This window comes from Branchiostoma lanceolatum, chromosome 16, assembly GCF_035083965.1.
Source record: "Branchiostoma lanceolatum isolate klBraLanc5 chromosome 16, klBraLanc5.hap2, whole genome shotgun sequence".
Lineage (NCBI taxonomy): Eukaryota > Metazoa > Chordata > Leptocardii > Amphioxiformes > Branchiostomatidae > Branchiostoma > Branchiostoma lanceolatum.
Window position 1 is genome coordinate 6,105,089 of NC_089737.1, and position 24,760 is coordinate 6,129,848.

At 41.9% G+C, this 24,760-nt stretch overlaps 2 protein-coding genes across 3 annotated transcripts; both read left to right on the plus strand.

The window, feature by feature from the left end:
* The first annotated feature begins 556 nt into the window (after positions 1-556).
* Positions 557-23,948, plus strand: LOC136422303 (conserved oligomeric Golgi complex subunit 5-like). Of its 2 annotated transcripts, none has more exons than XM_066409977.1 (9): positions 557-812; positions 1,404-1,586; positions 2,734-2,884; positions 3,344-3,456; positions 4,524-4,692; positions 19,561-19,664; positions 20,405-20,594; positions 21,044-21,135; positions 21,713-23,948. In XM_066409977.1, exons 1-9 carry the CDS (start codon positions 615-617, stop codon positions 22,952-22,954), a joined length of 2,442 nt encoding a protein of 813 aa, XP_066266074.1. In that variant the 5' UTR covers positions 557-614; the 3' UTR covers positions 22,955-23,948. The 2 variants fall into 2 exon arrangements, with proteins under 2 accessions (XP_066266074.1, XP_066266073.1); XM_066409976.1 differs by lacking the exons at positions 19,561-19,664; positions 20,405-20,594; positions 21,044-21,135; positions 21,713-23,948 and adding exons at positions 5,300-5,403; positions 7,622-7,811; positions 9,229-9,320; positions 9,909-11,930 and having other exon boundaries at positions 561-812.
* LOC136422304 (small acidic protein-like) lies at positions 12,543-18,312 on the plus strand. Its single transcript, XM_066409979.1, has 5 exons — positions 12,543-12,742; positions 13,921-14,019; positions 14,651-14,714; positions 15,676-15,747; positions 16,709-18,312. The coding sequence occupies exons 1-5, from the start codon at positions 12,680-12,682 to the stop codon at positions 16,939-16,941; spliced, it is 531 nt and encodes a 176-aa protein (XP_066266076.1). The 5' UTR covers positions 12,543-12,679; the 3' UTR covers positions 16,942-18,312.
* Positions 23,949-24,760: the final 812 nt, after the last annotated feature.

Here is a 24,760-nt window from a genome sequence, read left to right on the forward strand (position 1 = left end):
GAGTTGTAGCGTTGTCAGCATCATTTTGACACTTCTAAGAGATCTGGAAGCAACAGCGCCACACGTTTACCAATTCATAACACTATTAGACTTCTGGTTTGTTAAAAACAGCCGTGCGTATCGTCTGTTATTCATTTCAAGTCACCTCGAATTCGCCGCGGTACAAGGACGCCACTGTTATTTAGCGGAATAAAGCAGAAGTGCAACTAAGAAGTCAACTTTGTTATGTCGATGCTGATTGGTCAACTAAAATAAATTGACCAATCGGTGTAGGCTAATGTTTGTTCTGCGGGAATATAACACAAGTAACCTGAATGTATCCTAGTGGTAATTGTTGATTAGCTGCTGAGTGATGACCAATGGGTAAGCCGAATGGATTTCTGATCATAACCATTAGATTTTTCTAATATCTCTTCTGATTGGTTGAATTTAGCATTGCCTCGGGCTTAGCCAATGATGCTGGAGCATTTATTTTTCTAGCTGCTAGGGGGCGCTTTTAAATATACAATGTAAAATCGTATTGGAAATATTACTATCATGCCATTCTGTTTTAATCCGCTTGGTGACGCCTTTGACACGTAGTGAAGAAACAGGTTGACGGGAAAAGTGCCAACATGGCCGTCCAAGAACAGTCCGACCTGGCCCTTTTGAGAAAACTTGAGGAAGATGAGGTCTTTCGTCCGTTTCTTCGAGGAGAATTTGACGCAAAGACCCACGCAAATGACGTTCTTCATCACGGCATAGCGATTTCTCAGCAGCTGGCAAAACTGAACGAAGGAATCAACCTGTTAGACAGGGAACTGCATAGCCAGGTAAGGGGGAGGGGGGCGTGGACGATCTTTCGCTGTTTCGTTTCTTCTCTTCATGTTTGTTTCCTGATGACTTCTCTTTTAAACTGTAAGAACTGCATAGCTTTCATATGTAACGTTATGATAGATTGTCGGAATTCAGAGATGTATTGTAAATGATAACAACACCCTATCTCGGTGACTTGGAATGGACACATAAATGTCAAAAAAATTTATTATGCCAATGTTGTGTATGTCTGCATAATGTACATTTTTAAAAATCTTCTATATTGATAATCTATTACATATTATAAATATTGTCGTAAAGAGTCAATGGTGTTAATGGGCGATGTGTTTTGTACCGTGTATTCTTTATTCTTTATTAAAAATTGCAACAAGACAATACATATAGTGGAGCGCCAGGCAGCCAAGCTGATGTTGCGGACCACTATACCGTGTATATCATATCTAATTGTTTAATCACGTGAACAGATTTTAATGTAACCTTAAATGTTACAACACCAATTCAGTCTGTTGACTGACACTGTTGAGCATTATTTCAACTTGTGAAATAAACCATTCATATTCTGCTACAAAACCCCCCTCCCACCCCAGGTTGTAGCGCGCCATGAGGACCTGCTGGTCCAGGCGACGGGGATCGAGTCCCTGGAGGGCGTGTTACAGATGATGCAGACCCGCATCACCAACCTGCAGGCCGCCGTGGACCGCATCCGCACCAAGATCGCCGACCCCTGCAACAAGATCACCTCACGGACCGCGCAGCTCGCAAGGCTACAGGTAAGGTTCAGCTCTATGATTAGGTCTTGCAGGCCGATTAGGCCAGCCCATTGGACATAACGTTAAAACACGAACCTTTTATGGCCGTTTCCGGAGTTGTTTCACTTTCTATTGCAAGCACACAGGGTCTTTAGACAATAAAAAAATATCACCAAAATATATAACCTGGATAACGATATCAAATGGCATTTATAACTGCAGTCACCTACCAGCTGCAATAGGCTATCTGGTGCCGAGAGAGCCCGACCACAGTACTCAGGTGTAAATAGCGTGTACGTCCGACAATCGCTTGGATGCCGAAACTTTCCTGCCTTATCCTGTCAGACATAAACAAGCTTTCACCTCAGATGTTTGTTAATATCAAGTGGGATCGATCAAAGGCAAATTATCACCGACTTAAACACCTGCATTTGGGGCCCAATTATTTTTTAGCCCACACTCATTGGGCATCTACACACGGAGTAATACAGGCATGAGACCATAAACTTAAGTTGTAAAATAATTACAGTAAATCTTGAAACTTTTGTGGTGGTTTCATTTTCGGTTTTCTTCGGTGACCTCTCTGCCGTGAATATGCCTTTACAGAACTGTACTACAAAATTGTTTAACTTGCAAATTTCAAACGCCACAAAAACCTCTTGCTCCTTTTCCCTCCTAGTCCTACCATAAAATAAGAACATGAAATTGAATGAATTTACAGTGCTTAAATCACCACCTTACAACGCTTGAGTTTAGTGGTTATCTGTAATTAGAATTTAGAATCAGAGATGGGATCTTTCCATCCCCAGGCTGCCTGTGACCTCCTGCGGAGTATAACCCAGATCCTCTAACTCACCTCTCATTTCTTCCCTCCATCCCAGGCTGCCTGTGATCTCCTGCGGAGTATAACCCAGATCCTCTAACTCACCTCTCATTTCTTCTCTCCATCCCAGGCTGCCTGTGATCTCCTGCGGAGGATAATCCTGATCCTCTAACTTACCTCTCATTTCTTCCATCCCTCCAGGCTGCCTGTGATCTCCTGCGGAGGATAATCCTGATCCTCTAACTTACCTCTCATTTCTTCCCTCCATCCCAGACTGCTTGTGATCTCCTGCGGAAGATAATCCAGATCCTCTAGCTAACCTCTCATTTCTTCCCTCCATCCCAGGCTGCCTGTGATCTGTTACGGAGGATAATCCGGATCCTGTACCTGAGCCGTCGGCTGCAGACACAGCTCCAGGGCGGGGCACGGGAGATCACCAAGGCTGCGCAGAGTCTTGACGAACTAGACTATCTCATGAAGGGAGCTGATCTTACTGGTATGTCAATACTTAATCTTTTTTGTTATAGAATACATGTTAGTCAGTAAAAAGAGATATTATACAGAGACACTAAAACGGACATTATGAGCTCTATCATGCTCTTACTTTGATATTGATATATAGACTCTACCAGTCTCCACGGGTCGCTGGGAAAATAGTAAAAATTGGCCAAATAGAGTCAAATGTTTGAAGGGAGTCGGCTACGGAGATAAGGTCAAATATGGCAACCCGTAGAGTCTATTGATATACATGTTTCAACGTTATACAGATGTTGCTGAAATTTAAGTGTAACTGATGCACATGTAATTGCTGCAGAGGAGCTACTACTTTCTTTGTGGAGTTGGCAAGGTCCTATTCATTGGTGCATAAAACACAAAGTACAGATTTAAACACTGCAACTCTTGTCAGCAAGCATTGCTTTATTTTGTCATGCCTTTTACCATTTCTCTTTGTTAGGTATAGAAGCCATTGAGCAGGACAGACTGTTTATAGAGAGAGCCAGGAGAGATGTGGAGGAGCAGACTAGAGCCATGCTGGAGCAGGGAATGCAGTCTCACAACCAGATGCAGGTAAGAGGGTGACTCAGACTTAGGCTTAGGAGCATGTGTTTTGTCACACACATAAGGCAGTTAGAGTGTCCCAGCAGGCTTGGTCTTGGGGTCATGTGGCACAACGGCAGAGCGTTCGACTCAGAACCAAGAGGTCCCGAGTTCAAATCCTGTCATGTCACTGATCTTGTGCCCTTGGGAAAGGCACTTTACACGACTTTCCTCACTCCACCCAGGTGTGAATGGGTACCTGACTTCGGTTGGGGAAGGTCGTATTGTGGTCACCTGGTGGCGCTGAATGGCAGCCGCCCAGACCCTTGCGACAGTTCCACAAAATTTCAAGTGTGGATAAGATATTATGTAATGTGTATTGTGTGAAACCTGTAATACACTGCATCAATTCAGCGCTAGAAAGGCTGCCATTGTGGGTAATTTCTGACCAATAAAAAACATTATTATCAATGGTCAACAGCCAGTCTCATTGCATTCTTCCAGCTTTGGTTACTGTTTGATTGTCCCTTTCAATGGTCAGCAAGAGGTTCGTCTTGCGGCATTCCTTGCATCTCTTTCCCTGTGGGTTTCAATCAGGGCTGGAAATTTTCTTGTTGAGATGAACAAAATTTAACCCATCCGTCCCCCCCTAAACAAAATAGCTGGATGACATGACATTGATGACAATGTATTTTTGTAGACTCAGAATGACAGATTTAACAATGAAAATTCAGAGGGATGAAAAACAACAGAAGGGTTCATGATCATACGGTTATATAACTGTGGCCTGAAATTTGAGTGTTGCACTGTATTTCTGGATGAGGCATATTGATCACCCTTCACATGTCTTATTACGGTACTACAGCGGAACTTCCTGTTTGGATATCTTGTGTTCTGGACATGCTATGGAACTGATTTTTGAGTGGTATATAGCTCTTTGGACAGAGAGTAAGTGGTATAGATTTGGGCCCCCTGGCAGCTTTTTCTTGAACTACAGGAGCAGGTTTTGCTTCAGACTTGAAAGGGAATAACTCAAGAAGGGCTTGTTTTAAGTACACATTTTTGTCACCTGCAAACATTGTTTTTACCATGTCCAGGTGGCCACAGCCCTGCAGGTGTTCCATAACCTAGGGTGTCTGTGGGCGCGGGTGGACGGCGTGGTGACCCAGCGCAGGGACACCTTACAGACGGAGGTCAGGAAGGCTCTGGACATCGCCACGCTCTCACAACAACCCGCAGAACAGGGCAGGAAGACTGGGGGGCCAGGTATGGGAGACTTGGATTGTTAACATTGTCAGCTGTTGTTTTACTTTAGTTAGTGTGTTATGTTTAAGTGCCGTTACAGTATATCAGCTATACAGATACAGACATACAAGATTTTCTGTTTACTAGTATAAATTTTGTATATAGAGTCTCTGTAACTTACACTGTTAAGACAATTTTTCCAATCGTTTTGAAAAGAAAGTGACATGCACATGTTGTCGGTTGAATTCTGTTGAAAATTCATGTGTGCTACCTGTATAAAGGATCAGTCACCTAAAGATACTTCAGAAGGATTAGTGGTTAGAAATCCTATACTTTTGGACCAGAAGGTTGAGGGTTTGAATCCCACGTTTCGCCCATCTGACTTTTCAGTTACAGTACTTCGGACAATATAATGTTATAGTTCACTGTTTATCATACTTGTTTGAAAAAGCAAAGAATTTTTGTCATTACGTTAAAGATAAAGATTTTACTACATTAAAGATGAAAAAATTAATGAACAATGGTTCAAGATCTAGATTATGGTACATGTAGTTTTCCAGGATAGAATAGATATAATGGTTTTCTAGGGAGTGAAATTGATAGATTGTAACTTCTTCTCCATTTGCAGGACGTGCAGCAATGCCCGCCATGGGGAACACAGCCATGTTCAGGGCCACCCTGTGGACTAACCTGGAGAAACTCATGGACCATATCTACGCTGCATGCTCACAGGTATGTCTGTAGGGGTGGGTACTGATGTAGAGCACATCTAGATGTTGGAAGATGTGCTAGTTATAACAACAGGAAGATATCCACGGGCAGTCCTAAGACAGAGACACCAGTCTGACATCTGTAACCGATTAGTTGCTCGTTCTCATTTAAATGTACACATTTTGTAATCTCCGTTTCCGATTGAAATAAGACGTTCCTGGCATTAGGATACAGTGTTCTCGCCAGCGCCCGTCCTCCCGTCATTTGACGGGTTTTTGTCGCTCATGACGGACGAAATTTTTGCCCAACCCGTCATTTTTAATGGACAAAAATCGGTGTGTAAAGATATTTAGACCAAGTTTAGACAGAGCTTAGAATTTAAAAAAACTCCAGAGGATCAGCGGAAGTTCGTGACGAGGGCAATCTAGATCATTTCTAATGCCTCGGCTGGCGACAACCCCAGCAACACACAGAGAGCGCCGTGGTGGTTGCCCATAGTAATATTTGGTGGCCGCCGAAAACTCGGCGTCATGCGCCGCCCTCCCCACTACAGCCGGTCGCATCAGGCTGACGTTTATTTCTGTTTTGTCCCTCTCGGTTCACCGTCAGTTATTGTCATCAAAGAAGCCTTAAAATTCAGAAATACTCCTATAGCTATCAGGCTTTCTGTAATCTGTGTAAACAGTATTAAAGTTTGAAGCCGCGGCGGCTGATTTACATGCGATTTCTTCCCGCAAGAAATGGTAAACAGGCGTAGGATATTGTAAACCACCAATCACAGCGCACGTCCCCGCGCGTCAAGAAAAACGACCAATGACATGCGACTCTCGCTACTCGCGAGATTTCAGCTAAGCGTGAATTTGCGAGATGTTAGGGGAATGGCGGGAATCGCAAGGATCGCACGACGAAGTGGCTGTTGGAAGGCTTGAATCGATCACTTTTGAACACATTCAGTGCAGTTACCGGAGAAATTAACCGCGGAAAACATGAGACAAAAAAATGGACGTCTTTATTACGTTCTTTCTCAAAGTAGGGTGTCAAGTTCCTCATTATGTTCAATAATTACAGGGTGCATACGGAGCAAGTGTTGAAAAGTTGTGTTTTATTTTTGCCGACTTATTCTGTGTGCATTTTTTGTAGGACGTAGCTGATACGTAATAAAGTTTTGTTGTGCTAAATTTTCTTTTCTTTGCCGATCGTATACAACATAGAAGTGTAGCTTGTGTGTGAAGTTGTGAACATTCGATATTTCCGCGATGACCCGGCACGCCTCCCCCAAAAAATTGAGCCTGAAACCCTTGTGTAATTTTTCACATAAAGAGATGTCAGTAAACTAAGCTTATTCTACCAGGAAATTTGCCCCTCAAAATGTAGGAAATAGCGTTTCAGAGGGTCTAGATCTCAAAATTTCCCCGGACCCCCCTAGAATGGTCACGCCTCCGGCGCGACGCCTCGCGCCTTTGGCGCTCGATATGTTCTTCCCCGAAGCAAAATTGAAATGACGGGTAAAAATTTCAGGCTGGCGAGAACACTGTTAGGATATGCCACATATAAGATGTCAAACTGTAGTTTTTATGACGACTTGAAACTTTTCTAGCTTTTAAAAACGGCAGTTTCGTACCTTATATGTGGCATATCTTAATGTCAGAAACGTCTTACTTCTAACGGTAACGGAGATTACAAAATGTGCACATTTAAATGAGAACGAGCGTAGTATCAATAAAGCGGATAGACATCCATCTGTCCAGATCACTTCTCACCAGGCAAGCCTTGAGTACAGACCTCTCTTAGACTAGTGCACTAAGCTACTCTAACACTGGTACAGCACAGTCAGGACCAGCTCTTGATCCTAGAGTATCAAGCCAGACCCTGAACCTAGTCATAGGAAACAAATAGAAATAAATTTAGAAATTTAAAAAAGACCTGAAACATTTCTGGTGGATGCTATCTGAAATGTCAGACAGTTTATAAAATGTATCCAGTTGCTTGAGAAACTTTTGTAAATTGTGTACATTTGTGTTTTTGTTATTTTGGTGGTTTTGAAATACCTTAAATCTTGAAATATTTGCCATGCTTTTTTTTCCATTTTAGATAGGCACTGCATGACAGTGCAAAGGTTTGTTTTTGTCATTATGAATATAAAACATAACAAAAGCCTTCTTTTCACTCCACTGCAAGCATAGATAAATCTACAATAAGAAAAAATTCTGGAGGCTTGAATTTCCTGTTGTATTTCCAGGTCCAGCACCTCCAGACGGTTCTGTCTAAGAAGCGCGACCCCGTGACCCACGTGTGCTTCATGGACGAGCTGCGGAAGGACGGCAAACCTCCCATCATGCACTCCTTCTGGAAGGCGATCACCCACATCCTGACCCAGGAGTTCGCTCAGGTGGCCGACACCTCAACCTTTCTCAAACAGGCGTTTGAAGGTACGTGTATGTAGTAGGGGTGGGTCAAGGTCCAGAGAGTCAGGTCCAGGTATGTCGCAGTACATCATATTTTGGAGAGCAAGACACAAGTAAAGGTCTCTGTGAGTCCTACAAATTATGTTCAAATTGTATATTAGAATAATATGATTATTCTTGGTGTACACTAATGTGCACTAGCCGTCTGTTGACTCATCTGCAAATGATTCACTACTAACGTCTTCGAAAAGGGCAACCATGACTCGTTAAATCTGCTATTTTGTATTTTCTTAGACCGGTTATGTGACCGCCTGCTGGTAGTCTGGTACTGTGAATTTTCTAATTGGTCCATAGGCGGGTCCACTGATTTTCCCTGGACCGTTTTTTTTGGATCGGTCCATAAGAAAATACCAGTTTTGTACCGGTACACGGTACCGGTACCCACCCCTAGTATGTAGCGTTAAGGAGAGATATCCCTGACTTAGGTATGAAGAGAGGATAGACACAAGATTTGCCGTGGTCGAGGAACCATCTTTATTCCACACTCACATCCTTCCCTTCCTAATCCTGTCGTCCTACTGTCCTTATCTTACGATTGTGTATGTGAGGAGGTTATAACAGAATACCGGAATGTTGGCAAATGAAATATCATATGGCTGTGTGCAAGACGCGTACAACATCCTAATATGAATATGATCTACCAAGCTGATCGTTACATTGCTGATAGTGACGTCGGCGTGGCGTGACGGTTAGAGCGTTGAACTCGGAATCAATCGGTCCCGAGTTCGATACTCACCTGAGGCCCCGACGTTGTGCCCTCGGGAAAGGCACTTTACATTACCTTTCCGGACGGCAAAGTGACGCCCACCGAGCCTATTCGGCTAATCTGTCAAACTGTGTGCCAAAAAACACACTGCGGATTTGGTTGCCGATGTGCCGACATCTAGCACATTTGACTGAGAACCGCTAATTTTTTTTTTTTTACATTGCTGATTGGAAAATAAGGTTTCTATACCACCTTAAAGACTTTTACTTGATAGTAACATGAAATGACGGACACCGAAACATCTTTGACCTTGTCTTCTTTTTTTCACCTTGACCTAACATCCGAACAAATTTAAGGTCAAGTACATAAACTATTTTATCCTAAGTATATGTTTGTAATGTATCCATTCATGTACTCCAAGGATTTTTAACGAGAAGTTTGATTGGATAGTGCGACTGATTTTCCGAGATTTAAGTAGAAATTCTTTAATTTGTCATTCGGTGATTACATGTAGCTGCTATGTATTTGTTGTACCTATAATGACAGTCACTTTAGAAAATATGCAAAGCTGCCTGAATGTCAGTGTAATGTATTGCAAGTTGTAACATTTGCCAGTATATAGATAAATGATATCCTTCCACATTTCATGACCTGCGACTGACCCGTGTGTTCTAGGGGAGTACCCGAAGCTGTTACGACTGTATAACGACCTGTGGAAGAGGATGCAACAGTACCGAGCTAACATGGCGGCCGCGGAGGAGGCACAGGTTTGGGCAACTTTGACACATGACACTCCTAGTGCAGAAAGCAGTGTGACTACTAGTAGATTTGTTAAAAGTCACCTAGAAAGAGCTCTTTGTATTTGTCAGGGAGAGTCGCTAAGGCCACACCAATTTTTTCCGTTGCCTCTCAAACATTTGAAGGTGAAAATATATAGCAAGCAGACATCGCAAAAGCAAAGGACAATGAGGAAAACTTACTCCATAAAACTGAGTACACCAAGGCATAAACCTTGTCCTTGGGCTGTTTGTCCATTATGTTTTTCAATCGGAGAGACAACAAATTACATTGTTGTGATTTGAAAACTCCTAAGCAGTTTTAGGAGGATAAATTGCACTACGTTGTACATATCACAGCCTAGGTATAATAAGTAATTTTTCATATTTCCAGTACATCACATTCCATTAGGACTGAATTATTCTGTTTTTCCTATTTGTGTTGTTGCATTTTAGCTTGGCTTGTATGTTAGCATGTCCCTCATAACAGTACTGTTCATTTGTCACAGTAACCTGCTGCTTTGCAATGATACAGTAACTGATATTCAGTAACTAAGATATTTTTGTATCATTTTTCAGGGTGAAGGCTTGCTGGGAATTGTGGAAAGCGCTGAAAACGACGACATAGATGATGGACAGGAGGCGGCAAAGTTCGACCCGGAACAAGCCCTGCGTACTACGCTGTCTCCGTTCGAGCACGCATACCTTTCTCGCTCGCTGTCACGACTCTTCGACCCGATCAACCTCGTTTTCCCGTCCAGCGCTACAAGTACGCCCTCGCACGAGGAGCTTGACGGGATCACCAAGGCGATATCGAGCGAGCTGAATGTTGCAAGTGTCGACATCGGGCTGAGTATCGTGGTCGCCAAAAACGTGGCCAAGACGCTACAGCTGTACTGCGCGAAGTCGGAACAGCTGCTGTCCAACGACGAAGACATCACGATGATCACGACCGGCCAGAATCCGAACATCGCCGTCGTGAACTCGCTGTACCAGCTGCACCAGTCTGTTAGCAAGGTACTGGCTACAGTCACCACACTCCCCCCTCCCGCTACACAGACCATACAAAACGCCTTGAAAGGGATTGCTGCCCTAATGAACAGTTCGCTAGAACCCATGCTCAAGTCCATCTCCAAGTCCATCGAGGCAATCATACTGTCCATGCATCGCGAAGACTTTTCCGGTCCGGTCCAAGATGGCGGCGCGCCGGATGCGTCCAGTTCGGGCTTCATGCGGGAACTGCAGGACTTCATCGCTCGTGTTGGGACGGACTGCGTACCCAAATTCGAGTGCCGAGAGTTCGTCATGGAAAGCCTGCAGCCAGTCGCGTGCCGTACGGTGGAACTGTTTGTACGCCACGCCGGACTGATACGACCTCTGGGAGAGGGAGGGAAGATGAGATTGGCTGCGGATTTCGCTCAGGTCGAGTCGGCGCTCACTCCATTCTGCCGCCGTATATCCGACCTGGGAAAACCATACCGGCTCCTGCGAGCTCTCCGACCTCTCCTGTTCCAGAGCACGGACCACGTTGCGTCCAGTTCCGCCCTGGGCGAGGTCATTCCATACAGCGCTGCTCTTCATTGTCTATTTTCCCGCGGTCCCCCCGAACTGAAATCCCCTTACGAGGTGACCAGATGGACCATTCCACAGTATTCGCAGTGGCTGGACGAACATCCGAGCGAAAAAGAAAGGCTGCACTTCCTCAAAGGAACACTAGAAGCGTACGTTCAGGCAGTCAGGGCAAGGCAAGGCAAGGAGTTTGCCCCAATCTATCCCATCATGCTTCAGATGCTGCAGAAGGGAGTGGAGGCTGCTGGGTAATGTTACCCAGAAGGCTCTGGGCATGTAGTGACTCACAGGAAACCTAAAACTTGTTTCATTTATCATACTTAAAAAGACTTTTAGGAAGAGATATATTATCACACTATTATTTGAACTAGGCAGTAAAGCTGAATTCATGCATATACATTGTAAGTAAGGTTGTGTTGTTTGTAATGCAACAAAAATGTGATAAAAGGGATTAGACACAAATTGTAATTATTTATGCGTCCTTTCAGATATGTATCACATGAATGCTATATCTGTAAAAGACTTATCAGCATTGTAATGCACTAATTTTCATTTGATTCTTTGAGAATTGGATGCATTCATAGCTGCATGGAATATAGCTTTGCTGGAATTCCTACAGCATACTATAAGGTGGTAGATGGTATTAGATACATGTAATTGTTTTGCCACAGATGTTGTGTAATATCTGTACAGCTTATAATTTTAGTCATTGACTTTGTCTAACATTCAGTGGCTATTACTGACATAATAACAGGTTATGGGAAAAAATAGCTGTATGATATTCAAAGTTTAAAAAGTGTAGACTGGTCTTGTTTAACTTTACACAGAGAGAAAGACTTGTTCTGATATATTGTAGGTGGGTTCAAGCAGTGCTGCATTGTAATTTATATAATGTACAGTACTTAGATATATGTAAAACAATTATCTTGAGTGTAGAGTTTTCTTCATACACAAAATGTAGATCATCTTGTCAAGTTGAAAAGATAGAGATCTGTAAATACATGTAGTAGAAATAAAGACAAGAGTGCCTCATGTTTGTTTTGTGTTTAATCATTGTAGCTGTTGACTAGCTATTCCCTACACCTATGACCCAGAAGTTCATTATATGAGTCAAATTCCACTGATTTACAGGTTGGGAGTTCGAATCTATGACAAACACATTCTGAAAACGGGTTGCATTTGTTTTGGGGAGTCTCGAGCATTTAAACCTCTGCATGTAAAAGAGCCCAACACACTTAATAGAGAAGTGTAGGGGTGACTTGGTGTGCTTGGCAGTAAAAGAAAATTGTAACAAAGCAACATGCTATCACACATTACAGATACACATTATCCTTCACCTCTAATAGGCAGCAAGGTAAGATTAATGGTATGGTCCCCTTGGGAGTCAATGCTTGCATTGGAAACATCCCCTGTAATACGAAGCAATTCTGCACGGTGTCGCTGCTGAACCATCTTCCAATCTTGTGCTGGTAGAGTCCACTTGTGAAATAACATAGGTCATTTAATCAGAAATATATCTGAATGATGCCACTAAGATATTGAGCGGATGAAAGTATGTTATTGTATATTTGATTTTTAAATTATTGGCTATTTGCGTGGATAAGTATTATCTTTGATATTTAGTTACCCTTTTTTGAGAAGCCCAGTGGTATCTTCCATCGTGAAAAAAAACAAAGATGGTGGACGTGAGTCGGGTCATGTAGCTGCACAAGTGGAAAATCAGGTTTTTCTTCATCTTTGGTGCAAACTTTGACCCCTATCAAGTAAACACGTAACCCAACATGAGTTCTGAAACGCCAAATGATGACAGAAGGGGCGAAAAAAGACAAGCGGCGCCCTCAGAGGTGAGATTTTCACGACAATAAAAATGGAGAAATTTGGAACAGACATGTAGCTATGGGGGAGGGGGGCATGGTCACTCCATGCCCACTCAAAATTACCCCGTTTTATACTATATAATGATTTCTAAACAAATGTATGGTAGGTCAATTTCCTGAACCATTTCATAATTGTGCATGTGGGTTGCTGCATGGGTGGGTCCCTCATGCGATACTTTGCTCCACATGATAGAATGTCGACACACTAAAAACATGCATGTAAACGTTAGTTGTAGCTAAAGTGCATGTAAACGTTATGTTGCGAACTTGATTTCAGGTCCGGTGAAACACTTAAGCCCCAGAAATTGCAAGTGGATATCTAACGAAGTGTAACCTAATCTAGTAACAGAGTTTTAGAATTAACGTTACACTCACAAGTAGAGCATCACCAAAAATTATATTGTCATGTCTGCAAATTTTAAGCTGAGATGTTTGTTGTTATTGTAGACAAAATGACCCTAGCAGATTATATTACTAATTGATATTTTGATTATCAGATCAAATAAGCTAGTCCGGAGTTGCTACAACGCATGTGCAGTGTCAAAGGTGAAGGCCCCCGGCTTGAAAACAGTGCTCGTCTCGACATTGTCTTGATTTGCATAACAACGCCCCGCCGGGTTTTGTTCACGTCTCGGCGGCCTTCACCTTTGACACTGCACATGGTTAGTAACAACTCCGAACTAGCTTATGACTTATCAAGGTGTAAATTAATTCAAGCCAGCACCCATCATTCCATCTGCCATTCTGTCAAAATTTATGAGTAAAGACAATGTCAAAATTTGAAATGAATTGATAGAAATTTGTACTAGGTGATGGAAAAAAGGAGACTCTTTGTAGGATATTTTGTCAATGGGAATTAGGATGGTGAGAAAGAAATTCAAGCTAGTTAGAACCCTGTACTGGCTGAAAAAAGAACCTAAACTAAAGGACACTACTATAGTAGGAGAAGAAACTATAATCTCCAAGCAGATCCACACCGGGCGCGAAAATCGTATATGCTAGCCAGAGAAAGTCCAGTCAGCCAGAGAGGGTCCAATCAGCCCGGTGTGGATCTGCTTGGAGATTACCCCGTGGATAGAGGGGTGACAGACATGACCCTTATGTATTATTTTATTATGCTACAATCCACATTTGTTCCTGTGTAGTCAGTGGACATCCACTCAGCCAATCGCTGGGAGTCTGCGGACCTGGGCGACGACCAACGGAAACAGAAGTTCCTCAGGTTGATGGGCGCCAGCAAGAGGGTGAGTAGTTTGGATTGTTGTGTCTGTCTGTCTGTTTGTTTTTATCACTCACAATGAGTCACATGGACTCGAGGCTTGAGATGTAACATGCCAGAGAGTACAGACTGAGAGTGCATTCACACCGGGAAGGACCCCTACTCTTTTCTATAACTAACTATAACTATCTATAACTTATAAGTAACATGTTACATGTATATCGGTCTCTTCACCTTGCTCAAACTCAAAGTGTGGCTCTCCTTTCTCTCTCTCTCTCTCTCTCTCTCTCTCTCTCTCTCTCTCTCTCTCTCTCTCTCTCTCTCTCTCTCTCTCTCTCTCTTTCTCTCTCTAATTTTACGTCTTTCCTCATCATATGGGGGTTGGACGTGCTTGCACATGGATGGGGGAGCTCCAGAACTCCTCATCAAAGTGCAAGTCTTTTTTGTAGCAAGAATTTTCATGGCTGGATGCCCTTCCTAACGCCAAATTATCCTCAAAATCAAATATAGGACCTATGGCTTAACATCCCATCGGAATATTGAAGGACTCCTCCCTTTTTTAGTTGTAGATGTGTATAAATCTCTGATGTTGGATATTAGGCCCTGGTATTATTATTGACCTTTGACTGTTTGTTTCTATATTTCACTTTCTTCAGAAAGAACACCACGGCAAGATCCACATTGGACAAAGCCAGAAACTCCCAGTTCACTCCCGTAGTGGTGAGTTGCATCCTTTTATGTTACACTGGACTGCAATTAGTATAACGCATTCAACAGTATAACCTTTGCATCAAATAGATTTACTGTAACTTATAATAGATGTTGAAAAACACAGCAAACTTAAAAGTTACCATGTAGCTAGGAAAAGTATGCCATATGGCTGTAAGCTGAAATGGATTGACATACCAGTGCATTTTTGTACACACATGTACAACTGGATGTAGAAGTAGATTGTATATATATATACATATACATATATATATATATATATATATATATATATATATATATATATATGTGCATATATACAAAATATAGATTGTAGTTTTGCCCCTGTGCATATGTAGATTGCATTTTTGTCACCAGTGCAAATATATGTAGTCTAGATTGTATGTTTTGCCAATGTGCATACATGTATGTAGATTCTATAGTTTACCCCTGTGCATACAATGTATTGTGTAGATTGTATGTTTTCTCCTGCATGTGCATGTAGATTGTACATATAGAATACAACACGGGGTATTCCGTATCACCCGAGGTACCAGCCCGACCGCGGGCAGGATAGGCCGGAGGGCAATCCAACCCGCGGGAGGGCTGGGACCGAGGGTGATGCAGAATACAACATGTTGTATTTTATTTATGTCATACCTTGGCCATACCCACCCGAGAAAACACACATTTCAATGAGGAATGTGCCAGAAGTTGAGGGAGTTTTGTGTCCTCGAACACAAAACTGTAACAGCATTGATTCTAATCTCTGAAATCCGGTATTCGAATTTCCGACGGCGGCGCAACTGGCGCACCCGAAATGCATTCGAAATGTGTGATAACACTCTGGAACCCTATGTGATCCGGATAGTTATCACACGGTCCAGAACACCCGTATCAGGCCCAGGCATGACATAGATGTAGGTATTGCTCCCATGCATATGTACAATGCAGATTGTATGTTCTGCCCTAGGTGAGGAGGAGCAGCATGTACAGCAGGACTTAGAGCATCAGTTCCAACAGGGACTGGAAAGCAAACTTACAGGTCAGTTTATCCTCTTTATGGTGAAACCCTTTGGCCACACCAATTTGATTTATTGGTTAACAGATTTTGTTTTAGATTTTAGCACAAAAAATCATGAAAACAGAAGGCTGGGGTGAAAACTTGCACCTGACCCTGTTCACACCCTGAAACTGTGTGCACCAAAGTACAAACTTTCCTCTGAGATTCTGTTTTCATGTTGATTTTGGAATGTAGCATTTTTTTTTAAGATCCGGTAACCAAGAAATTAAATTGGTGTGGCCTTAGACCAAGGAAAAAATATTCTGTTTCCAACCCTAGCCTTTTTGGGGGTTCACCATTGACAAGGGACATAGAGTTTTTGATCTGACACCTGAATGATGAAAACATTGAAAAATCTGTTTCGAACATGTTCTCATTTCTGTTGCAACACAAAAAAATCATATAAACAGACCCACCAAACCTATAGCTAAATCCCCTTCATGTCGATACCCTGCATAATTGTAACTGTATTTGTTGGATCACTTTCGGCCTTAATTTGTATCAGTTCCGTAATGAACTTTCGGAAACAAAGCATTAAAAATATGTTGCGACGAGTAACTATGAACTGACTATGATTACCGAATATGGAAATGATGTTATATCGTTGACTTATCTTAATATGATTATGGAATGCTGATTGTAACGTTATCTTTGTATAACAATTTATGTTCTATTTTCCGATGATAGGTTGAAAGGACCCCTGACCTCCTCTCTTGAACTCTTGAAAAACGGCCTCGGCCGATTTAATGTGTGTTTTTGCATACTTTCAAGGTTAAATAAAGGTTGAAAAAAATTTTTTCCAAGGCCTTATGCAACACTTTCGTGCTAAGAGAGTGGATCTTGAAAGAGAATAATGAGACAAAATAACTATTGAGTGTTATCAGAGTGAAAGCATGCAAATTTGAACTGACCTGTGCTATAATACTCTCTTCTGATTGGTCAGGTAAAGCCAGGCGCCATGTTGGGCTGGGCTACCAGGAACCAGAACCAGAGGATCATGGGGAGGGTCAAAGGTCACAGCCAACTGGAGGAGAGAACCCCACGTCTTCTCAAGATGATTCTAATCCCAAGGCAGAGAAGAAGGAAGAACAGAAAGCCATTGATTTATCTACAAAGGCACCAGATTCTACAAAAGAAAAAGAAAAAACTGAAAAGGATAGAAGTAAAGAATCGTAGTGGTTTTCATTTAGCTGGTACAAACTTAATTCAATGTACGACATCTAACTTGGACAATGATTTTGAAAATGATGAGTCCGAAAATCTTTAATTGTAATGGACATTATTGTTGTTATGCCATTCAGATGTAAAACAATGTGGCTAGAACTTGTTGCAAATCAAGAAGTCACTGTAACTTAAGCCCTCCTTAGAAATTGGAACATAAAAGATTATGTTGTGTTTGCAATCAAGGAACTACATGTATAAGATACAAAACCATGTTCAAAGGCTCTTTATTACTAGTTTTGCAGTAGTATAGAGATGGGCTTCCAGTGACCAATTTAAGAATTTCATATTTGAAACCTCCTTGTTGTGATGAAACGTAGATGGAAAATGGATGTGTGAATTGTTCTGTCACAAAACCTGGTACTGCTCACAGGTAGTTGGGATTTAGAAAGGAAAGAAATTTCCGATATGATGCAGATCTTGCATACATATGATATAGAATTTCATTTTTTAGATCAAGTGGCATAGACATACATGTATATTACATGTACAAGTCTTCTCAAGCGCGCATGCACTCATAGATACTTGTGGCGTCGAATGGCCAAGTAGATAGGCTAGCAGATGCGAGAATTCACGGGTTTGAATCCTGATATTCCATCCTAGATGGTGGAAAAAACATTTTACACAACTTTCCTCACTCCACCAGGTGTAAAAATGTCTTGTTGGGGAGGTAAGAGGCAGTGGAAGGAGAGGGATAGGTTCTGCCTTCCAATAGCAGGCCCTAGACACAGTGGTTAACAACCCACTGCCCTTACGGCCTCAAAAAGGCTATGGGACTACCTTTACCTTTCATCTGTATTAGTGTCCAATCCTGTGTCCCTTGACTTGATGTCTGACTTAACAATATAAGCATTTAAAACAGAAATCTTTGATAGTTGAGACATTGGAGTAGGTTTATAGATGACAGTGTCCCATTTTAATGGTATTGGAATAAATGTTTTGCATGACCCACCTGTGGTTATTTAATATTGTAGCACACTTTTGAAGTCTTCTGAAACAAAGTAGCTGCATTTCTCTGTGTCTATTGGAAATTTGTAAAAAAAATAAAAAATGACCAAACAGTGTGTTCTGGGCCCAGGTGACCACTCCTAGTTCCACTATCATTCTCACTTTACCTCTGTCAATGAAAAAAATAAGCATCTGATCTATACAGATGTTTTTAACAAACATGTCAGTGAAATGCAGTCTCCTACAGTGACCAGAAGTGAGTAATGTGAAATACTTGATAAACAGCCCTCATACTAAGGAAGCTATGTTCTAGGCTAAACCTGTTTGCATGCTGTAACCAAGTCTCTTCAGGAATTAAAAGAAAAACATTGACTTTTCCTTCCTTGAATTGTGTGGTTCTCATGAAAGTCTAAGGACTTTCCTTTTCACTTAAGGATGTGAATGATGCCCCTTAAGAATATAGACACTGAGACACTTAGATTACACAAGAATTTGGCTTCCGTCTCTGTTTAGGATGTTTCAAATATTTTCTAGGTAAGAATTTCTTTTGTATTCATCCAAAGCTTTTTTCTACAATCTGCAGTTGATTATGTCACTCTGTTTTTTTGCTCAATACCCGTATTGTCTCGAATAAAGTACGCACTTTTTAAACATTTCAAAAGGCACCACAAGTCATTGGTAAAGTCAGGGTGCGTACTTTATTTGAGGTAATTGCCCGGACAAATTTAAAAAGGACCTCAAGCCCTTGCTTAATCAAACCAGTAACCCAGCTGCGCTGCAACAATGCATGGCTAAATACTTGCAAATTTGTAACTTGTCGTAGGCAATCCTCAAGTTTGCAAAGACGATGCTGGCAGAGTGAATAAGAGAATCTTTAATGAATATAAGGAATGGCATTATGTAGAAGTCCTTGATATAAGAAAAATGACCTGAAGATACTTGGAGGAACCCATAAATTTGAATTTATCCTGTTCAAAATTTGTTCAAGATCAGTGGAGAAGGGGTGCGTACTTTATTCGGGGTTTTCACTTTACGTTTCAGTTCTGCAAATTTGTCTGGAAGTAACCCCAAATCGGGGGTGCGTACTTTAATCGAGAAAATACGGTATATCAGCTATACAGACTGTTACGTACATACAAGATTTTCTGTTTACTAGTATAAATTTTGTTTATAGATTCTCTATAACTTACACTGTTAAGACAATTTTTCCAATCTTTTTGAAAAGAAAGTGGCATGCATATGTTGTTGGTTGAATTCTGTTGAAAGTTCATGTGTGCTACATGTATAAAGGGTTGGTCACCTAAAGATACTTCAGAAGGATTAGTGGTTAGAAACCTTATACTTTTGGACCAGAAGGTTGGGGGTTTGAATCCCACGTTTCGCTCATCTGACGTTTCAGTTACAGTACTTCAGACAATATAATGTTATAGTTCACTGTTTATCATACTAGCTAAGAATTTTTGTCATTACATTAAAGATAAAGATTTCACTACATTAAAGATGAAAAATTCATGAACAATGGTTCAAGATCTAGATTATGATACATGTAGTTTTCCAGGATAGAATAGATAGAATGGTTTTCTAGGGAGTGAAATTCATAGATTGTAACTTCTTCTCCATTTGCAGGACGTGCAGCCATGCCGGCCATGGGGAACACGGCCATGTTCAGGGCCACCCTGTGGACAAACCTGGAGAAACTCATGGACCATATCTACGCTGCCTGCTCACAGGTATTGTGTATCTCCTCATCTGTCTATAAAGGTGGGTGCTGGTACCACCCATTCAGGGCCAGGTGTGGAGGGTCAGATCTGAACCTAGTCCTATCAAACCAAGAGAAATAAATTTAGAAAAGAAACATTTCTGGTGGATGCTATCTGATCATGAATTGTTTGACAGTTTTAAGTTTACAAATTCTATCCAGTTGCTTGAAATGTACAGAATACAAAAGTTATTCATGAGTAACTTTTGTATTGTTTTCATTTGTATTTCTGTTGGTTTTTAAAAAACACTGTAAATCTTGAAATATTTGCAGTGGTTTTAGTCACTTCGAAGAGAGGCACTGCAAAATTATGACAAGTTGTAAATACGTGTTTTTGTGGAACAGTTTTGTTTCGGCTGCAAACTTGAAATGTTATAAAAACTCCCTTTGCAAAATTAAATCCATGCAAAAATAGATAAATTTACAGTAAGAAAAAAGTCTGGAGGCTTGAATTTTCTGTCATACACTTTCAGGTCCATCTTATGCATCTACAAGACTGGCGACGTCCTTTGTAGGGACACCCTCTTCTTACTCACTTCTGCTGACAGCGTATTCAATTAACTATGGACACACAAGAATATAACATACAGATATTCTGAAAACAAAACCTCGATCATGTAGTATATGGAGGCAAAAAAGCAACACATTTCTCGTGCTTTTAATGGTGGAGTTTTAAGAAAATTGGAAGACTTAAATATTCTGTATTTCCAGGTCCAGCACCTCCAGACGGTTCTGTCAAAGAAGCGCGACCCCGTGACCCACGTGTGCTTCATGGACGAGCTGCGGAAGGACGGCAAACCTCCCATCATGCACTCCTTCTGGAAGGCGATCACCCACATCCTGACCCAGGAGTTCGCTCAGGTGGCGGACACATCGACCTTTCTCAAACAGGCATTTGAAGGTACGTGTATGTAGCGTTAAGGAGAGATATCTCGGACTTCTATATGAAGTGAGGACAGACACACAACATTTGCAGTGGCCGAGGAACCATCTTTATTTCATTCTGACTCACATCCTCTCCTTCCTAATCCTGTCGTCCAACTGTCCTAATCTTTCGTATTGTGGACATGAGGAGGTTATAACAGAATACCAAAATGTTGGCAAATGAAATATCATATGGCTGTGTGCAAGAAGCGTACAACATCCTATGAATATGATCTACCAAGGCGGCGTAACGGTCAGAGCGTTGAACTCGGAATCAATAGCTCCCGAGTTCGATACTCACTGGTACTTATATGCAAAGCTGCCTGAATGTCAGTGTAATGTATTGCAAGTTGTAATATTTGCCAGGAAATAGATAAATGATGTCCATCCACATTTCTTGACCTGCGACTGACCCGTTTGTTCTAGGGGAGTACCCGAAGCTGTTACGACTGTATAACGACCTGTGGAAGAGAATGCAGCAGTACCGAGCTAACATGGCGGCCGCGGAGGAGGCACAGGTTTGGGCATCTTTTACATACTCTCCTATTGCAGAAAGCAGTGTGACTAGATTTGTTAAAAGTCACATAGAAAGAGCTCATTGTATATTGTCAGGGAGAGTCGCTAAGGCCACACCAACTTATTTCGTTGGTTCTCAAACATTTAAAGGTGAAAATATAGCAAGCAGACATCGTAAAAGCAAAGGACAATGAGGAAAACTTACTCCATAAAACTGAGTACACCAAGGCATAAACCTTGTCCTTGGGCTGTTTGTCCATTATGTTTTTCAATCGGAGAGCCAACAAATTACATTGTTGTGATTGGAAAACTCCTGAGGAGTTTTAGGAGGATAAATTGCACTACGTTGTACATATCGCAGCCTAGGTATAATAAGTCATTTCTTCATATTTCCAGTACATCACATTCCATTAGAACTGAATTATTCTGTTTTTCCTATTTGTGTTGTTGTATTTTAGCTTGTCTTGTATGTTAGCATGCCCCTCCTAACAATACTGTTCATTTGTCACAGTAACCTGCTGCTTTGCATTGTACAGTAACTGTTTTTCAGTAACTGAGCTATTTTTGTATCATTTTCAGGGTGAAGGCTTGCTGGGAATTGTGGAGAGCGCTGAAAACGATGACACAGATGATGGACATGAAGCAGCAAAGTTTGACCCGGAACAAGCCCTGCGTACAACGCTGTCTCCGTTCGAGCACGCGTACCTTTCTCGCTCGCTGTCACGTCTCTTCGACCCGATCAACCTCGTTTTCCCGTCCAGCGCTACAAGTACGCCTTCCCACGATGAGCTTGATGGGATCACCAAGGCGATATCGAGCGAGCTGAATGTTGCAAGTGTCGACATCGGGCTGAGTATCGTGGTCGCCAAAAACGTGGCCAAGACGCTACAGCTGTACTGCGCAAAATCGGAACAGCTGCTGTCCAACGACGAAGACATCACGATGATCACGACCGGCCAGAATCCGAACATCGCCGTCGTGAACTCGCTGTACCAGCTGCACCAGTCTGTTAGCAAGGTACTGGCAACAGTCACCACACTTCCCCCTCCCGCTACACAGACCATACAAAACGCCCTGAAAGGGATTGCTGCCCTCATGAACAGTTCGCTAGAACCGATGCTGAAGTCCATCTCCAAGTCCATTGAAGCAATCATCCTGTCCATGCATCGTGAAGACTTTTCCGGGCCGGTCCAAGATGGCGGCGCGCCGGATGCGTCCAGTTCTGGCTTCATGCGGGAACTGCAGGACTTCATCGCTCGTGTCGGGACGGACTGCGTACCCAAATTCGAGTGCCGAGAGTTTGTGATGGAAAGCCTGCAGCCAGTTGCGTGCCGTACGGTAGAACTGTTTGTACGCCACGCCGGACTGATACGACCTCTTGGAGAGGGAGGCAAGATGAGATTGGCTGCAGATTTCGCTCAGGTCGAGTCGGCGCTCACTCCATTCTGCCGCCGTATATCCGACCTGGGAAAACCGTACCGGCTCCTGCGAGCTCTCCGACCTCTCCTGTTCCAGAGCACGGATCACGTTGCGTCCAGTTCCGCCCTGGGCGAGGTCATTCCGTACAGCGCTGCTCTTCATTATCTATTTTCCCGCGGTCCCCCCGAACTCAAATCCCCTTACGAGGTAACCAGATGGACCATTCCACAGTATTCGCAATGGTTGGACGAACATCAGAGCGAAAAAGAAAGGCTGCACTTCCTCAAAGGAACACTAGAAGCGTACGTTCAGACGGTCAGAGCAAGGCAAGGCAAGGAGTTCGCCCCAATCTATCCCATCATGCTTCAGATGCTGCAGAAGGGAGTGGAGGCTGCTGGGTAATGTTACCCAGAAGGCTCTGGGCATGTAGTGACTCACAGGAAACTTAAAACTTGTTTCATTTATCATACTTTAAAAGACTTTTAGGAAGAAATACACTATCACTATTATTTGAACTATGAAGAAAGGTGAATACATGTATGTATATTGTAAGTTAAGGCTGTGCTGTTTGCACGCTCAATGAATAAAATCCAATTCAAGGGACTTAGATACAAATAGTACTTTTGTGTGATTTGCCATGTAAAACCGGGTTTTCTAGTTATTGTAAATAAGTACTGGTTAGTTCTGCTAGTTCATTTTAGTGACGCTGAAGAAGAGTGATGGATGTTACTCGAAACGTCCGGAAATAAATCTCCGCATTCTTATCCAGTTGTAGAATTTGAATTCTCTTTATAAATTGTTTACCTGGATGTCTTACCTTCACAAACGTAAATATTACTTTTGTTTATTTGTCCTATCAGATACGTATCACAAGAATGCCATATATGTAAAATCCTTGGCAGCATTGTAGCGCATTAATTCTTATATGATTCTATGAAAATTGAATGCATTCATAGCTTGAACTGCATGGAATATATGTAACTGGAATTCCTGAACATTGTTTGATCAACAGTATAAGGTGATGTTAGATGGTATTAGATGATTTTTTTGGCCACTAATTTTGATTTTGAGAGATGAAATCGAGAGATATTTTAGTCATTGACATTCGGTGGTTATTGCCGACATTAGCATGTTATTTGAAGAAAACAGCTGTATAATGTTCAAAGTGTAAAAGTTGTAGACTGGTCTTCTTTAACTTTACACAGAGACTTGTTCTAACATATTATAGGTGGGTCCAAGCTGTATTGCAATTTATATAATGTACAGTACTTAGATATATGTAAAACAATAGGTTATCTTGAGTTTTCTTCATACACAAAATGTAGATCTTCTTGTCAAGTTGAAAAGATAGAGATCAGTAAATACATGTACTAGAAATAAAGACAAGAGTAACTCATGTTTGTTTTGTGTTTAATCATTGTAGCTGTAGACTTAGCTATTCCCTGCTAATCTGCACTTCGGTTGCAATAAAAACTTCCTCTGTCAGTTGGATACGGTCTTTGCAACCGTTGGATCTGCTTGGAGACTTAATTCTCTTCACCTGTGACCCTGACGTTCACTATATGAGTCAAATCACTGATTTACAGGTTGAGAGTTCGAATCTCTGACAAACACATTCTGAAAACGGGTTGCATTTGTTTTGGGTAGTCTCGAGCATTAAACCTCTGCATGTAAAAGAGCCCAACACATTTTATAGAGAAGAGTAGGGGTGACCCAGTGTGCTTGGCAGTAAAAGAAAATTGTAACAAAGCAACATGCTATCACACATTACAGATACACATTATCCTTCACCTCTTATAGGCAGCCTCTCTGGCTGACTGGACCTTCTCTGGCTAGCATATACGATTTTCGCGCCCGGTGTGGATCTGCTTGGACGGGCTATGGACCCTCTCTGGCTGACTGGACCTTCTCTGGCTAGCATATACGATTTTCGCGCCCGGTGTGGATCTGCTTGGAGATTACCATTGGGAGTCAATGCGCTGACGTGTACTTGCATTGGAAACACCCCTTGTAATACGAAGCAATTCTGCACAGTGTCGCTGCTGAACCATCTTCCAATCTTGTGCTGGTAGAGTCCACTTGTGAAATAACATAGGTCAATTAATCATAATTATATGTAAATGATGCCACTAAGATATTGTGCGGATAAAATAATGTTATTTTATATTTGATTTCTTAATTATTGGTTATTTGCAATAGACTTATCTC